The following is a 19,111-nucleotide window of genomic DNA, read 5'->3' as shown; positions in this document are numbered from 1 at the left end:
CCTAGAGATCATCTCCTGCTTCTGTCTGCATAGGGGTTTGCATGTCTATATATTAAAAATCACCTTCACCCAGGAGAGAATTTGAACAATCTTCAAAAGATCAGAAATTTTTTTCTATCTTAAAAATATTATTAAAATTCAGAACTCAATAGAATCTAAGTATTTATTATTTCTTACACTGACACTTAATTTAAGGTTGAGCTAATAAATTGTGACTTTTTTCAGGTAACATAATTAATAATAATATAAGATACATGGATAATGCAAACAACGTGACGGAGTTTATTCTACTGGGACTCTCACAGAATCCAAAGATGCAGAAAATCATATTTGTTGTCTTTTTGGTTGTCTACATCGTCTCTATGGTAGGAAATGTGTTCACAATGGTCACCATCATCACCAGCCCATTATTGGGGTACCCCATGTACTATTTCTTGGCCCATCTCTCATTCATTGATGCCTGCTATTCCTGTGTCAGTACCCCTAAAGTGATAATAGATTCCTTCTATGAAAAGAAAACCAGCCCTTTCAACGAATGCATGACCCAAGTCTTTGGGGAACATATATTTGGAGGTGCTGATGTCATCCTGCTCACTGTGATGGCCTATGACCACTATGTGGCCATCTGTAAGCCCTTGCACTATACGACCATCATGAATCGGCGTCTGTGTGGGCTGCTAGTGGGAGTGGCATGGGTGGGGGGCATTATTCATTCAACCATACAGCTCCTCTTCATCATCAGTTTACCCTTCTGTGGCCCTAACGTCATAGACCACTTTATGTGTGATTTGAACCCTTTGCTCTATCTTGCCTGCACTGACACTCACATTCTAGGATTCTTTGTTCCTGCCAACACTGGTTTAATCTGTCTTTCAAACTTTCTCCTCTTGATCGGCTCCTATGTGATCATTCTGCGCTCCCTAAGGGCCCATAGCTTACAGGCTAGACGTAAGGCCCTCTCCACCTGTGTCTCCCACATCACAGCAGTTATCCTGTTCCTTGTGCCCTGCTTATTTGTGTACCTGAGACCAACAGTTACTTTACCTGTTGATAAAGCAGTTTCTGTATTCTACACTATGATAACTCCCATGTTAAATCCTTTAATCTATACTTTGAGAAATGACCAGATAAAAAGTGCCATTAGGAAACTGTGCAGTAGGAAAGTGATTTCAGGTGATGCATAAAATGTGCCTGGAACCCAGCATTCATTCAACTTAAATAAAATCCAAAGGACATTACTGCTGACCTCAGCCAAGAATACCTATGAGATAAAAATAAAACTGCAAATGATGGATTCTACAAGGAGAGGAGAATAAATGGAGGCAAGGAAAGAGAGGAAAAATATAGCCTTGGGCTACTGTTTGCATATTTGAAAAGCTCTTCCAAAGTAGAGTCTAGTTTTACTGGCTCCATCATTGTATAAGGATTCATAATCTTTCATCATAATAAAAGAAAGTAAAATAAATACTAAGATTCAGTGATACTCAGCAGTAAGCTTTTTAACAATATGGAAAGGTAGGCACTACTATCATCCCCATTTTGCATGTTGGAAAACAAGCAGTAAAGTGTTTTTTCCCAAACAGTAACATTGAAGAACCAGTAACTAGAAAGTAACTGACCTCTCTAACCATGTTATTAATGGTTGTGATATATATAGCCAGGAGATGATGATAGAAGTGTAGCAAAATTATAACAGTTACTATTTATTAATACAGGGATTGTTCTGAACTATTTGTGTATCTTTCTGTCCATATACATACAAATGTACATACATATATGTATATATTTATACTAAGCAACTGAACTGAACTGAATTGAACTGACATCATTCTGCTTACCGTGATGGCATATGACCACTATGTGGCCATTTGTAAGCCCTTGCATTATACTACTATCATGAACTGGCAGGTTTGTGGCCTTTTAGTAGAAGTGTCATGGGTGGGAAGATTTCTTCACGCAACCATACAGATTCTTTTCATCAACAAATTACCCTTCTGTGGCCCTAATGTCATACATCACTTTATGTGTGATCTGAACCCTTTGCTTGATCTTGCCTGCACTGATACCAACACTCTGGGCTCTTTGTTGCTGCCAACCGTGGGTTTATCTGTCTGGTAAACTTTCTCCTCTTGATTGGTTCATATGCAGTCATTCTGCACTCTTTAAATGCCAGGAGCTACCATGGGAGATCCCACCCATGACAAGGTCATGTGGAAGAGATCTGATGAGCAAGGTGGATCAGAACTCGAGGGACTCCCTGGATCTGCTCGAGCATCTACCCGAAAACCAGAATCTGTCGTCTTACTATTTTGTGCCTTTCACCAACTCTTCTGACATTAACAGGGAGCAATCCCCGACCAGTTGACTCTGGAAAAAGTCAACTTAGGGCTTTAGTTAATAAGTCTCTTGGGCATGATAGGTGTGTTTCAATTCAAACACCTCTGATGATTTTCTAGCTTGCCTGACAGGTTTATCCAGACTCTTGCAGCTATGCATGTGATTGTTCACAGCCTCCCAACCTTGAGAGACATGGGAAGCCTAAAACATTCTAAAAATGTAGAGCCTTTCAAAGAGTTAAAAACTATTAGAGTAGTGCTGTTGTAAGATTTCATTGTTGAGCCGATGCTTGCTGCTAAGTTCCCATATCCCTCATCCATTGTGCACCTGGGAGTGCATTAGTTAATATAGTTGGAATGTAAGAAAAACAAGGAGTAGCCTTGAAATTAACCATATCAGACCTTTGAGCTAATTGGTCCTTTCTATGTTGTAACTCACTGCACCTTTGCTCTGTGAGAATGTAACTCTGTTTAGCACTTTCCAAGGCTGACATAGATTAGAAATATAAAGAAAAAACACTTCAAGGGAAAATAAGTTTTCTGGTTGAGCAGCCTTTATCAAAAAAGGGTCATAAAATGTCCACAGGCCTCCAAGGCCAGAAGATAATGTACACAACATTGTTTATGGGAAAGGTATGCAGAAAAAATCCTGGTTTCAATAAAGACAAAACAGATGTAATGTTTGGGCTGACTCTGTATGACTTTACATCTTTCATTTCCCTCTATGTACAAGCCAAGGTATAAAAGTTCCTTTTGAAAGTAAAGTTATGGGCTTCGCTCACCGAAGCTTGGTCTCCCCGTGTCATTCTTTTTTCCTTTTCTCTCCTTTTCTCTCTCTGTTCTTCTTTCAGGATGACTCCTTGGGGCACAGGGGCTCTCTGAGTTCACTTTTTTGCCTGGGCTTCTAAGACCCGATTGGGAAGGCGCCCTGTGTCTTCACCGGGGAGGGGGCGTCCTGCGTCCTCACCCCACCGAGAGGGCGCCTGAGGCCTCTGTGAACAGAGCAAGTTCTGTGCCAGGAGCTTTATTGGCTTTCTGTGTAAACCAAGGAAGATCAAGCCTCTGTTCTCTCCGCTTTGCTATCCTTTCGCCTATGCCATCATCCTGAGGGTATCCCTGGATCCTGCTGGGGCTGGACCCTGGCACTTAAAAACCCAGAGTTTGGAAGCTCAGCAAAAAGCTTTCTCAACCTGTGTCTCCCATATCGCAGCCGTTGTATTTTTCTTTTTACTCTGCATATTTGAGTACCTGAGACCAGCAACTGGTTTACCCATTGATAAAGCAGTTGCTATATCCTACACTATGATAATGCCCATGTTAAATCCCTTAATCTATACCTTGAGAAATGACCAGATGAAAAATGCCATTAGAAAATTGTGTAGTAGGAAAGTGATTTCAGGTGATCAATAAGATGTGTGAGAAACCCAACATTCATTCAACTGATGCAAGGATCAAAAGGATATTTTTTGTAACTTAGGCTAAGAATACCTGTGAGACTATACCAGTTACCATTTATTGAGACAGGTATTGTGAGTGACTATATATCCATCTTTCTGTCTATATACATATATATGATATTTTTATATAAATTGGCATATATACATTAGTTATATATACAATAGTATAGACAGATAGATAGATAGATAGGCACACACCTTTTTTATTATGCATGGTAGCAGTTTAGTCACTAAGTCATGTCCGACTCTTGCAACCCCATGAACTTTAGCCCGCCAGGATCCTCTGTCCATGGGATTCTCCAGTCAAGAATACTGGAGTGGATTGCCATTTCCTTCTCCAGGGTATCTTCTCCACCCAGGGATGAACCCACATCTCTTGCATTGGCAGGCAGATTCTTTACCACTGAGCCACCTGAGAAGCCCATACGTGTTCATTACATATAACTAAATTTTTTTTTTAATTAAATACTCTACAAATTTGTACACATTATTGTTGGTGGTAATTGACAATAACACTATGGTATGAAACTACTTTAGAATGTAAAAGAAAACACCAATACAGTATACTAATGCATGTATATGGAATTTAGAAAGATGGTAATGACAACCCTGTATGTGAGACAGCAAAAGAGACATAAATGTATAGAATAGTCTTTTGGACTCTGTGGTAGAGGGAGGGAGGGGGGTGATTTGGGAGAAAGGCATTAAAACATGTATAATATCATATAAAAGAAATAATATGAATTTTAAAAAAGGTAAATGACAAGTATTACATTATTTATAAATTTTCTTTGAACATTAAGTATCATTCTCCATTGTTCATATCACAAACTTAGGGTCAGAAAGCCATCAGTAAGAGTTGTGATTTCAATAAAAGAAAAACATTTTATTATCAGGTATTTTCTCAGGCCATTTCTCTCACTCTTCTTCTCCTGGGACCGCTATAATGTGAATATTAACATGCTTGATATTGTCTCAAAGGACTCTTAAACTGTCCTCATTTCTTTTGATTCTTTTTTGCCTGTTTGTTTTCTGTTTGGCTGAAGTGATTTCTACCTCTTTTTCTTCTGACCCACTGATTCATTCTTTTGTCTCATTCAGTCTAGTCTTTATGCTTCTAGTGTATTTTTCATTTCCATTATTGCATTCTTTAATTCTGCTTGGCTGGTCTTTATATTTTATAATTGTTTGCTAAAAATTTATGATTTCTCACTCTGTACATTCATTTTCCTCCCAAGTTCTTTATCTTTACTGTCATTACTCTGATCTCTTTCATTGGTGGGTTTCCTATTTCCACATTACTTTGTTGTACTTCTGAGGTTTTATCTTGTGCTTATGTCAGAAACATATTCCTCCATCTTGTCTAAATTTATATTTATATTTTTATGTATATAGTAAATTAGTGAGGATTCTCAACCTTGGAGGAGTGGTCCTCTGTAGAAGATGTCCTATGTGTCCCAGCAGTGGACTCTCATCTCATTACCCAAGGGCTAGAAGCCAGTGGTGTCAGGATTGTTAGACTATAGCTTCCTTGCCTCTGATGTCATCCCCCTGGTAGGTGAGTCTAGTCTAGAGGCTCCTGTAGGTTTCCTGGTGGGAGGAGCAGGTGCCTGATGACTGGTGGGTCAAAGTAGGACATGGACCTCTGATGGGCTAGGACTATGTCTAGGAGCAAGTCTAGAGGTGGCTGTGGGCTCGTAAAGTCTTTAGACAGCTTGTCTTCTGTGTCTTCCACTCAGTTTGCTGTTCAGTCTGGGGTGTCCCAGCAATGGAGGCTATAGGCTGTTGGGTGGGGCCAGGTCTTGGTGCTGAGATGTCATTTATGATAGGTTCCAGTTCGTTCTGCAATTACTCATGATTTTGGTGTTTTTGTGAGAGGAGGTGATTTTTTGAGGATCCTTTTACTCCCATCTGGGCAGCTCTCCTCAAATAAATTTGATCGATAGAAATATAGTATATGGAAGTCTAGAAGTGCCAGATAAAAGATATTTAGGGATGTTGTAGAGAGAGGGTGTGAAACTTCTATGCGCATTCCAGGTGCAATGATCCCAGCACCTCCAGCTGGGTTCACCAACTCAGAAGACCATTACACAAACACTGCAGTAATCACTATTGCAGTCAAAAATATCATTTGGTCCTAGACCTGGGGCTAGTCCTCCAAATTTATCAATTCTAACCCATGTCCCCTTGTCAAAGTTTATTGAAATAAATTTAGTAAAATGAAATGAGTTTTCTTGTTCTCATTTATTTTAATTTCTAGGAAATTGCAAAGTTCAGTGTTTACATGTCATGCTTGAGGAGGGAGATATGTGTGTGTGTGTGTGTGTGTGTGTATGAATGGAAATTTAATGATTCCCTCATAAAAATAATTTTATCTACAACACCAGCATGAACACACACAAACTCACACCACTATACAAGGGTTTAAGATTATATGGATTCCAGAGGAATGAATGAATGAAGGTACAAGTTATAAAAGAAAATAAAACAAGCTAGCAGCTTGTTGGAAATGTGAAGTAAGTTAATGGAATAGGTTATACAGAAGTTAAACATGAAAAAACACTTAGAAGGTTTTATGTGGCTCAAAGTTGTTCAGTCCCTGTCGTGTCCAACTCTTTGTGACCCTATGGACTGCAGCACACCAGGCTTCCCTGTCCTTTACTATGTTAGTTTGTTCAAACTCATGCCCACTGGGGCTTCCCAGGGGTCACTAGTGGTAAAGAACTTGCTTGCCAATGCAGGAGACATACGAGACGTGGGTTCAATCCCTGGGTCGAGAAGATCCCCTGGAGAAGGAAATGGTAACCCACTTTAGTATTCTTGACTGCAGAATCCCATGGCAGGCTATAGTCCATAGGGTAGTAAAGATCTGGACACAACTGAAGCCACTTAGCATGCACACAGGCAGGCATGTTTGTCCACTGAGTCAGCGATGCCATGCAACTGTCTCATCCTCTGTCACTCAAAGTACTTGTGATCAAACTAAAACTGAAAACATTGCATGATTCTTTTAACTTCCTATGATACAATATCCATCCAATTATACCTTTGCAGTTAGCATCCAAATTCAAAAGTGATTCACCTAAATGAGGAACCATGGACATCCTAAGGATCACTTCATCCTATGACACAGAGAGCCTGGTGTGCTCCCAGTGCTTCTTGTTCTCATCCTTCCATCACACAAAAGGGCACAAAACTAGGTCTGTGCATTTAAAATGTACATATTATAAATACAAGGATTAGAGAAGTAAACAAATGTTTGATACTGTTCTGCTAAGAAGTACCATAAGAAAAGTTTTAAACCATTTCTATAAGTCTTCTAAGCCAGTAATAAATACCTCTAATCCACTTTATCCTTTATTTCAAATATCTGCAACTTGGATTAATACTCAGGAAGCATTAGGAATTTATGCAGTGTTCATGAACTGCACTTACATTAGCTTCAAGATGTGTGGCAGACTATAAAAATTAATAGAAGAATCTCTGGACTCAGTTTGCATTAATCCAAATCCTAGCTCTATGACTTTACAGCCCTGTAGCTTCAGGAAAGATAGATGAAATCCTAGGTCTCAATGTTTGTCTGTAAAATGGGACTGAATATAATCTTCATGTTATTCACTTGTTATGAGGGCTCATCAAGATGATATACATAATGAACTTTAGTTAATTCATATTAACTAAACATATAATTCAAAATCATATAATATGTGCTATCTGTTTTCATCATAAAATGGATTTTAAAATATAAGTATATAAATTTCTAGCTTTTAATTAATTAATGCGCACTGTGCATGTTTGCCAAATATTTTATTAAGAGAATGCAATTTATCATTATAATGGAAGGTAAAATTTAACAGAAGATAGAAGTGAATTATTGTTTTAACAGGATTAAATAGAGACCTAAGTGAAAAATAACTTAGTCACTCAGTTGTGTCTGACATTTTGTGGCCCCCATGAATTCCTCTGTTCATGGAATTGTCCAGGTGAGAATACTGGAGTGGGTAGCCATTCCCTTCTCCAGGGGACCTTCCTGGCTTGGGGATTGAACCCAAGTCTTTTGAATAGCAGGCACCTTCTTTACCACCTGAACCAGCAGGGAACCCCAGATAGAAATCTAGAGAGTGAAAGTGAAGGTCATGCAGTCATGCCTGACTCTTTGTGACTCCATGGACTATACAGGCAATGGAATTCTCCAGTCAAGAATACTAGATTGGGTAGCTGTTCCCTTCTCCAGGGGATCTTCCCAACCCAGGGATCAAACCCCAGTCTCCTACATTGCAGGCAGATTCTTTACCAGCTGAACCACAAGGGAAGCCCAAGAATACTGGAGTGGGTAGCCTATCTCTTCTCCAGCAGATCTTTCTAACCCAGGAATTAAAGCAGTGTCACCTGCATTGCAGGTAGCTTCCTTACCAACTGAGCTACCTGGGAAGCTCAGATAGAGAAATATAGAAGATTTTAGCAAGCAGGCTCTAGGCTTTTTATGTTTTGTATAATTAGCTTTAAATATAATTTATATGTGGAATCTAAGAAAAACAGCAACAACAGAAAAAGGAAAGTAAAACTCATAAAAGCAAAAGTAGAAAAGTAGTTGCCCAGGGTTGTGGGTGGGGAGAATAGTGAGAGATTAGTAAAAGGATATATAGTTTCAGCTATAAAATGAATAAGGTCTAAAGATTTAAGTAAAATATGGTGACTATAGTTTTAAACATGATGATTGTAATGTATAAAAATATTTGCATGCAGAATAAGAAGCAGCTTAGAAAATAACTAATTGTAAGAAAAGAAAGAAGCTTCAAGAAAGTCTGAACACAACAGCAAAATTTTTTGCAGTTGGAAGAAAATAAATATCTTTATCAAAGTATATCGTGTCTTGCCCATTCTTAAGATTTAGGTGTAGTTGTGGTGAATGAAGTTAAATCATAATACATGCTATAAATTTACCATATAAATTGTAATGAAAGTTAAGGAATTCAGGGAACATAAAATGCTAATAATACTTGAGAATCCAATCAGAAAGAACTTGCGCATGTGGAGTAGTGTGCTGTTGGCCGACCCTGGGGATATTCAGTGCATGGAGCCAGGATACTTGGGAGAGGAAGCAGGGGCTACCAAGTGTCTTCCTTCCCCCTAAGAAAAAAGTGAAGTCAAGGAACATTCTTGCTTTCCAGGCTAATACATAGTTAACTACAGAGAGTTTCCATTTCCATTCAAGAGCCTGAATACAACCTCTAACAAGTCACATGGCCCAACATCTCTGGGCAAGGAACTTCAATTTTCTATAACCCTAAAAGCAAAAGCAGCTACTAGAATCATATATGGTGGCTCAGATGGTAAAACCGTCTGTCTACAATGTGGGAGACCTGGGTTCGATTCCTGGGTCAGGAAGATCCCCTGGAGAAGGAATTGGCAACCCACTCCAGTACTCTTGCCTGGAAAATCCCAAGGATGGAGGAGCCTGGTAGGCTACAGTCCATGAGGTCGCAAAGAGTCGGATACAACTGAGCAACTTCACTACTACACTACAGAACCACATATAGAATACAAAGCCAATACATCATAAACATGTCTCACTAACATAAGATTTTGGCTTCTTGGTCACCATAATACACGTGCCACAGTACACTCCCTCAGGACCATTTGCATGTGAAAACATTCTAAGTACTATTGGTCTAATATATGAACTGGACAGGAATATGGAACCCCCAAATATAAGAAAAATTCTCTATCCTCCTCTGATGTATTTATCTGCTAGTCCTATTTACCTGTGGCTGACCCCTTTTCAAACTATAGCATATTTGTAGTAAAGGTACCATCAGTTCAGTTCTGTTGCTCAATCGTGTCTGGCTCTGCGACCCCATGGACTACAGCATGCGAGGCTTCCCTGTCCATCACTAACTCCCAGAGCTTGCTCAAACTCATGTCCACTGAGTTGGTGATGTTATAACCTGTACAATAAGTTCTGTGAAGTAAAATAAATTGTTCTGTGTATTTTCATGTGAAGCACTCATCTAATAGGTGTTTAATAAATTCAAAATGTTTTGTAAAACTGATAATTTAGTTCAGAGAAAGAAATATTACTTTGAAATGATGATTACTTTGTACAGTATTATTCATAATAACTAACTAATGGAGAAAAACTGTGTTGACCCTGGCTTAATAAAAGAATAAATTTGTGCATATATATGTACAGTGGAATATTATTCATCTGTGAGAAATAAGAAAACCTGCCATTTGTAACAACATGGGTAGATGTTGAGGGCATTATGCTAAATAAAATAGGTCAGAAAGAAAAAGGAAAATGCTCCTTGCAGGACATTTTGTCCTGTCCCAAGGCAATGCCAAAGAATGTTCAAACTACCACACAATTGCACTCATCTCACACGCTAGTAAAGTAATGCTCAAAATTCTCCAAGCCAGGCTTCAACACTATGTGAACTGTGAAATTCCTGATGTTCAAGCTGGTTTTAGAAAAGGTAGAGGAACCAGAGATCAAATTGCCAACATCCGCTGGGTCATGGAAAAAGCAAGAGAGTTCCCAAAAAACATCTCTTTCTGCTTTATTGACTATGCCAAAGCCTTTGACTGTGTGGATCACAATAAACTGTGGAAAATTCTGAAAGAGATGGGAATACCAGACCACCTGACCTGCCTCTTGAGAAGTCTGTATGCAGGTAAGGAAGCAACAGTTAGAACTTGACATGGAACAACAGACTGGTTCCAAATAGGAAAAGGAGTACGTCAAGGCTGTCTATTGTCACCCTGTTTATTTAACTTATATGCAGAGTACATCATGAGAAATGCTGGACTGGAAGAAACACAAGCTGGAATCAAGATTGCCGGGAGAAATATCAATAACCCCAGATAGGCAGATGATACCACTTTTATGGCAGAAAGTGAAGAGGAACTAAAAAGCCTCTTGATGAAAGTGAAAGTGGAGAGTGAAAAAGTTGGCTTAAAGCTCAACATTCAGAAAACGAAGATCATGGCATCCGGTCCCATCACTTCATGGGAAATAGATGGGGAAACAGTGGAAACAGTGTCAGACTTTATCTTTTTGGGCTCCAAAATCACTGCAGATGGTGACTGCAGCCATGAAATTAAAAGACGCTTACTCCTCAGAAGGAAAATTATGACCAACCTAGATAGCATATTAAAAAGCAGAGACATTACTTTGCCAACACAGGTTCGTCTAGTCAAGGCTATGGTTTTTCCTGTGGTCATGTATGGATGTGAGAGTTGGACTGTGAAGAAGGCTGAGCACTGAAGAATTGATGGTTTTGAACTGTGGTGTTGGAGAAGACTCTTGAGAGTCCCTTGGACTGCAAGGAGATCCAACCAGTTCATTCTGAAAGAGATTAGCCCTGGGATTTCTTTGGAAGGAATGATGCTAAAGCTGAAACTCCAGTACTTCGGCCACCTCATGTGAAGAGTTGACTCATTGGAAAAGACTCTGATGCTGGGAGGGATTGGGGGCAGGAGGAGAAGGGGACAGCAGAGGATGAGATGGTTGGATGGCATCACTGACTCAATGGACGTGAGTCTGAGTGAACTCCGGGAGTTGGTGATAGACAGGGAGGCCTGGCATGCTGCGATTCATGGGGTCGCTTAGAGTCGGACACGACTGAGCGACTGAACTGAACTGAAGTATCTGTAAGATAGCTACAGTAAGTCCCCTGCATGCAAATGAGTTCCATTCTGAGAGTGTATTTTTAAATTTAACTTTGTTCATAAGGTCAACAAGTTAGCTGAGGTACCCAACTAACACAATCAGCTATATGGTATTATTGTGTAATAGGTTTAATATACTTTCTCACAAATAACACATAAAACACACACACAACAACAACAACAAGGAAAGTACTTTTAATCTTATAGTACCTTGAAAAGTACATTAGGACAGTATGACAGGAGGGAGAGTGGATGGGAGATAGTACAGCTGAAGGATCTTTAGCAATCAAAGATGGAAGACAAGCTTTAATTTCACTCATGCTTTACATAACTGGACATACAAACACATGTTCACATCTTTGAAATGTCGCAACTTGATGGTTTGTATGTAGAGGGCTTACTATATTTGGTCCAGGCCAAACAGTCCTCAATATTTGGTCTTGTCCAAAACCATTTGCCATGGACCAAATTGTTCATGGACATTTTTGAGAGAACCAAATTTCAAGGAACTTTTAGTGTGGGCCAGATGTCTTATGTTCAGTTTGGACAGTACCAAATGTCTGGTAACCCCAATACCTGAATGTATCACTTATATGTGTTATTTGGGGAAAAAAATCAAACTCATATGTGCATAAGTTAAAGAAGTGGTTATCAGTGGGTGATGTAAGAAACAGGGAGAAATTGGTAAAAGATGATAACATTTCAGCTATAAAATGAATAAGGTCTAAGGATTTAACATAAATTATGGTAAAATTTTCTGAGAGCAAAACTTAAATGTTCTCACCAAATAAAAAGAGAGAGAAATATATAAGACAATGGATGTGTAATTAGTTAGACGGGGATGTTTTCCCAACAAACTAACAAATCTTTAGAAATCTCTAGATGATGTTATGCCATAAAAATAGTTCTCTCTCTGATGTTGAAGAAAACACTAGACTAGTATAGAAGTGTCTAAACTAATCCTCTCAGTGGATGTCTAGAAATAGCTACAAGGATGAAGAAAATGGTGAAGGATAAGAAGATGGTGACTGAATTGGAATTCACATAGAACTCCACCACTCGCAGCTAGTTTTGGCCTCCAATCTTTCCTTTGAATTTCTTCTAAGACTTCTAAAATTTATTCTAGTCTGGTACTTTATGGCAATAGGGGCCTTCAGAAGTGTGCCTTTTAAAATTAGTGTTCATTAGTTGTTGAAGGAATTCTTCTAATGAATGTTTATAATAGTGGATTTTTAAATTAAACAAATTGCTATGTAAATGAATAGAATTTCATTTACAAACATTAATGTGTTTTAAGCATCCTGTTTTTAGATTTGCATGTCAGGCATCTATTTGGCAGGTGTTTTCAAAGATGTTAAGCTATGCTTTGTGCTACAGCCTGGAAAGTGAATTCTAGAAAGAACATCCAATGAATAGGTAACTAATATTAGTTAAATATTTATTTTTTGGGCTTAGTATATAATATTGTTATATTTTTGCCAATAAAATCTTGTAGACCTTTGAGAAAATAAAACAAATTATAATAAAAAATATTATTTTTGCTTGTTTGTTTTCTCATGGCAGAAGATGGGATTTCCTTTCTATGTCTCTAGAGGTTTTGTCATTGGCTGTGACACAAGACAGATTAACAAGAGAAAAAAACACAAATCTTAATTCATGACTAAGGAGGTGTCAGGAATGAGATCTAAGAAGTGGCCATAGAAGGCAGGGAGAAATAAATAATACATTTGTGATACTTCCTTACTGCATAAAGTAAAAAGACATTATACGGGGTTATGAGCTTGCTAGATTCCATTCCTTCCAATAGACACATGGGGATTTCTGTTAAAATTTTAGTCTTTCTGACATTTTTGTTCAGTTACTCAGTCGTGTCCGACTCTTTGCAACCCTGTAGACTGCAGCATGCCAGGCTTCCCTGTCCTTGACCAACTCCCGGAGTTTTCTCAAACTCATAGGCATTGAGTCACTGATGCCATCCAACCATCTCATCCTCTGTCATCCCCTTCTCCTCCTGCCTTCCACATTTCCCAGCATCAGGGTCTTTCTGACATTTCTTACATTCTTGTTAATGCATGATTATTAATGACACAAGTAAAATTCCAAGTTGTGTAAAAATTGTGTACATAGTCAAATAAGAAGATAATCTTTTAATTCAATAACTGTTCATTAACCTCTTAATTTGCATGGATGCATTGCTAAAAAAGAGACATATACAAAAATAAAGATATAACATATAAGCTTCTGTCTTAGTCAAACTGGAAAAACACAGTTCATAAGAAAAAACACTAGGATGGAGTATAGAACTATTTGAAATAGAGTGAATACACAGTTGATAGCAACAAAAAGCAGGACAAGAATTAGAAATACTTCTGATCTATTGATAGATCTACAACATCTTTTGAATAAGAAAATGAGCATGAATTATTTGTAAGACAGGGACATTAAAACATAAGGGTGAAGGCATTATAACTAGAGATACAGAGATAAAGTCCTATGAATGAGATTTAGTGTATGTTTGGAGAACAGAGAGAGGTCCAAACAAACTGGGTGAAAGTATCCAAGCAAAGGGAAATATCAGAAGAAAATGGAGGTAAGACAAAAATGCCAGCCATGAGTCAATGTTATGCCATATACCCTGCTAAAACTTCAATTGTATTAGCTGAAGGAATATTACTTCTTTGTGGAGTGCAAATAATATTCATTTCATAGATATTTGAAGAGAGAGGATGCATATAATTAAAGCAAATTGCTAAGACTCAGAGACAGTAGTCACACAGGTCTACCTGCATGCATGCATGCTAAGTCACTTCTGTCATGTCTAACTCTTTGCAACCCTATAGACTGAGTCTGCCAGGCTCCTCTGTCCATGGGATTCTTCAGGCAAGAATATTGGAGTGGGTTGCTGCCGGGGACCAGCCCCGGCTGATCCAGGGTATTCGAAGGAGAGACGGTGTAGGCGAAGATCAGGAAACAATTGCTTAATTAAATGTTAATTAAGGATATAAAGAGTAATAGAATAAAGATAGCTCAGTAGGAAAATTCAGTGGAGAAAAGAAGCTGAGTAGCTTGGTTTACGCGGGAGACCAACAAAACTTCAAGACAAGAAGTTTGCACCACTTACGTAGGCCGCAGGTGTCCTTCCGTTCTCCCAAAGGAGAGGAGACACTGAGGCCTCCCCGGTCGGATCTTAGAAGCCCAGGCATAATTATTAAGCATGGTGGGTTCCGTGCTCCAGATGGAGACTCAGCCAGAGTGAGAGAGAGAGCGACATGGGGAGACCAGTATTTCGAGAAACTGATCCCAATTCTTTATTTTCCAGAGTCTGTTTTTATACACTAAGATGTTATACAAAAGTCACGTGGGGCCAGCAGTCCTGACTTTTATTAAAGTCAGGTGCTTCACACAAATGTATACAGAGGTCTTAGGGGTGTTACATCATCTTCTGGCCAGGGCGGCCTGCTGACAATTTACGACCCTCTCCTTGTGACAGCGGTCAGTCAATCAGGACACTTATTTCTCCAGGGCTGATTATTCTCAAAACAGACGCCACCCAAGTAAAGTTACATTCCTACAGGGTGAGGGTGTAGTGGGTTTTAGTTAAGGAAAGAATTTACTTAGCCTAAGGTCTAACGTGATTAATATCAAAGGTTAATACTTATTTCTTCTATATATTCATTAATGTGTGTAAGGGCAGGGGATGTGGAGACTTAGCAACAAACATTGGCTCAACAAATGAAAAACCCTTCACCAATACAATTTCTAATCAGCCCATTATACTTATACTAATAGTTTTCTAACTTTTCTAAGGAACCTGTTTTTAGAAGGTTTAAAGCATCTTGTGCCTCTCACGGTTGGGAGGCTGTGAGCGATCACATGTGGCCGGACAAGCCTGTCAGGCAGGCCAGAGAACCTTCAGAGGAGTTTGTAGGTTAAAACACTCTTATCACGCCCAGGAATTATTATAAACTGGAGCTCTAAGTTAACTCCTTCTCCAAAAGAGGTGGTGGGGGACAGCCCCCCGTAAAGTCAGAGGTGTAGGTAAGAGCACAAAGTAGTAAAGTAGGCAGGCTCTGGTAATGGGGGTAGATGCTCGAGGAGTTCCAGGGGGACTCCTGAGGCTCGATCCCGCCTTTGCGTATGTCGAGCCTCCTTCCTCATGACCTTTGCCATGGGCGGAGTACCTCACTCTGGCCCCCAACAGGTTGCCATGTTCCCTTTAGGGGATCTTCCCAATGCAGAGATTGAACCCAAGTCTCCTGCAGCTCCCGCATTGCAGGTGGATTTTTTTTTTTTTTTTTAATCTCTGAGCCACCAGGGAAGCCCAGGTCTACCTGACCCCAAGCCTATTAATGGAACAGTGCACTTTATATTGCTGTAACAATGGCACCCCACTCCAGTACTCTTGCCTGGAAAATCCCATGGATGGAAGAGCCTGGTAGGCTGCAGTCCATAGGGTCGCTAAGAGTCGGACGACTGAGCGACTTCACTTTCACTTTTCACTTTCATGCATTGGAGGAGGAAATGGCAACACACTCCAGTGTTCTTGCCTGGAGAATCCCAGGGACGGGGGAGCCTGGTGGGCAGTCATCTCTGGGGTCGCAAAGAGTCAGACATGACTGAAGCGACTTAGCAGCAATGACTTCTTATTTATTTTTTAATTGTAGGATGATTGCTTTGCAATGTTTAATTGGCTTCTGCAATACATCAACATGAATCATTCATGTTGTTGTTGTAATTGTTGTTCAGTAGATAAGTACTTTCTCACTCTTTGTGACCCATGGAGTGCAGCATGACAGGTTTCCCTGTCCTTTACTGTGTCCCAGAGTTTGCTCAAACTCATGAACTTTGAGTCCACGATGCCACTCAACCATCTCATCATCTGTCACCCCCTTTTCCTCCTACCTTCAATCTTTCCCAGCATCAGGGTCTTTTCCAATGAGTCAGCTCTTCTCATCAGGTGGCCAAAGTGATGAAACTTCATCTTCAGCATCAGTCCTTCCAAAGAATATCCAAGGTTGAGTTCCTTTAGGATTGACTGATTTGATCTTCTTGCTGTCCACAGGACTCTCAAGAGTCCTCTCCAGCACCACTGTTTAAAACCATCAATTCTTCAGGGCTCAGTTTTCTTTATGATACAACTCTAACATCCGTACATGACTACTGGAAAAACCATAGCTTTGACTATATGGTCCTTTGTTGGCATAGTGATGTCTCTCTTTTCTAATGTGCTGTCTAAGTTTGTCTTTTAATTTCATGGCTTCAGTCACAGCCCACATGACTTTGAAGCCCAAGAACGTAAAATCTGTCACTCTTTCCAGTTTCCTCCTGTCTATTTTCCATGAAGTGATGGGACTGGATGCCACAATCTACATTTTTTGAATGTTGAGTTATGAGCCAGCTTTTTCACTCTTCTCTTTTACCCTCATAAGAGGCTCTTTTATTCCTCTTTGCTTTCTGCCATTAGGGTGGTATCACGTGCATATCTGAGTTTATTAATATTTCTCCTGCCAAACTTAACTCCATCTTGTGATTCATCCATCTTGGCATTTCACATGATGTACTCTGTTAAATAAACAGAGTGACAATATACAGACTTAACATACTCCATTTCCCAATTCTGAACCAGTCTATTGTTCCATGTCTGATTCCAACTATTAGTTCTTGTCCTGAATACAAGTTTCTTAGGAGACAAGTAAAGTGGTTTGGTAGTCCCATCTCTTTGAGAAATTTTAACAGTTTTTTATGATCCACACAGTCTAAGGCTTTAACATAATTAATGAAGCAGACATAATTTTTTTTTAATTGCCCATTCTGTTTCTTCAAAGGTGTTCTTGCCCACAGTAATAGATATAATGGTTATCTGATTTAAATTTGTCCATTCCTGTCCATTTTAGTTCACTAATTCCTAGAATGTTGATGCTCACTCTTGCCATCTCCTGTTTGATCACGTTCAATTTATCTTGATTCATGGACCTAATAGTCCAGGTTCCTATGCAGTACTGTTCTTTACAGTATCAATCTTTACTTTCACCACGAGATGCATTCATAATTGGGTGTATACATATGTCCCTTCTCTCTTGAATCATCCTCCTACCCGCCACCCCTTCCCACCCCTCTAACTTGTCACAGAAACTGGGTTGAGCTCCCTACATTATATAGCAAATTCCCACTGCCTACTGTTTTACTCATGGGCATGCTTATGCTTCAGTGATACTCTCCCAATTCATCCCACCCTCTCCTTCCTCTGCTGTGTCCACGTGTCTGTTCTCTATGTCTATGTCTATATCTGTGCCTGGTAAGTAGTTTCATCAGCACCATGTTTCTAGATTTCATATATGTGTGTTAATATATGATATCTGATTTCTCTTTTTGACTTATTTCACTCGGCATAACAGACTCAAGGTTCATTTGCCTCACTAGACCAAAATTTGTTCTCTTTTATTTTTTATCTCTGAGTAATATTCCATTACATATATGTACCACAATTTTTTTATCCATTCATCTGTCAATGGACATCTAAGTTGATTCCATATCCTGGCTATTGTAGTGCTGCAATGAATACTGTGGTACATGGGTCTTTTAAAATTGTGGTTTTCTTAGGATATATGCCCAGAAGTGGGTTTTCTAAATTATATATTAGCTTTATTCTTAGATTTTTAAGAAATCTCCACACTGTTCTCCACAGTGGCTTATAAATTTGCATTCCCACCAGATGTGCAAGAGGGTATCCTTTTCTCCACATTCTCTCCAGCATCCATTGCTTGTAGATTTTTTGATGATGGTCATTCTGACTAGTGTGAGGTGATATTGCATTGCAATTTTGGAGTCCATTTCTCTAATAATAAGCAATGTTTTCTCCTATTCTGAGTAAGCTCAAACATGGACAAATTTGAGAAGGTATTTGATTTCAAAAAGTGAGAAAGTTGGATTCTATTTCAAGGAAAATTGGGTTCCAGTCATTTTTTGGAGAAGGTTGTGATATGATCAGAGATGTGCTTCAGAAAGACATTTATGCATACCTCAAATCCATGTGCTTGCACTCAGAATTAGTTGGACCCTTTAAAGTGCAGATTTCAGTATAAATAACAGTGACTAGCATCTTTGGTCCAACTTCTCCAAAAACTTATATAGTTTTCCTATTTATTTAAATTAATAAATATCCTGTGGGCACTGACCAGAAGTGCAATGAGTATCACCTTACTCACTTTAATTCTGAATGTACTACTTTAGACTATACCTTCCTCATGGCGATTTTCATCTCCATGTTTCTCAGGGTGTAGATGAGAGGGTTCAACATGGGGACACAGTGTAAAGCACAGACATTTCCTTATCCTTATTTTCACTACCTGCAGGTAGAACATAAATGTAGATACAAGGAACAAAAAACAAGCTACAACCATTACGTGAGAACTACAGGTTGAGAGAGCTTTTTTTCACCTGGCAGAGGAGTATGATCTAAGATTATATAATATGATTATATTAGAAACTAATAGGACAAGAAAAACAAGGACCACCACCATCCCTGAATTTGCAGTCATTAAGATATTAACAACATGAATATCTTCGCACATTAGTTTCAAAAGTGGCTTCACATCACATAGGTAGTGATCTATCTGACTAGGACCACAGAAAGGTAAACTGAGTACT

General features: G+C 39.1%; 1 protein-coding gene and 1 pseudogene across 1 annotated transcript; both read left to right on the top strand.

Annotated features, from left to right (window-relative positions):
• The first annotated feature begins 254 nt into the window (after positions 1 to 254).
• Positions 255 to 1,184, top strand: LOC133261591 (olfactory receptor 4C46-like). The gene has a single exon (XM_061440034.1). It carries the CDS (start codon positions 255 to 257, stop codon positions 1,182 to 1,184), a length of 930 nt encoding a protein of 309 aa, XP_061296018.1.
• Positions 1,185 to 1,818: 634 nt separating this feature from the next.
• The window catches only part of LOC133261590 (olfactory receptor 4C46-like), a 37,028-nt pseudogene continuing 19,735 nt past the window's right edge, over positions 1,819 to 19,111 (top strand).

This window comes from Bos javanicus, chromosome 15, assembly GCF_032452875.1.
Source record: "Bos javanicus breed banteng chromosome 15, ARS-OSU_banteng_1.0, whole genome shotgun sequence".
Lineage (NCBI taxonomy): Eukaryota > Metazoa > Chordata > Mammalia > Artiodactyla > Bovidae > Bos > Bos javanicus.
Note: the sequence above shows the minus strand (reverse complement) of the source record. Positions and strands in the feature narration are given on the sequence as shown.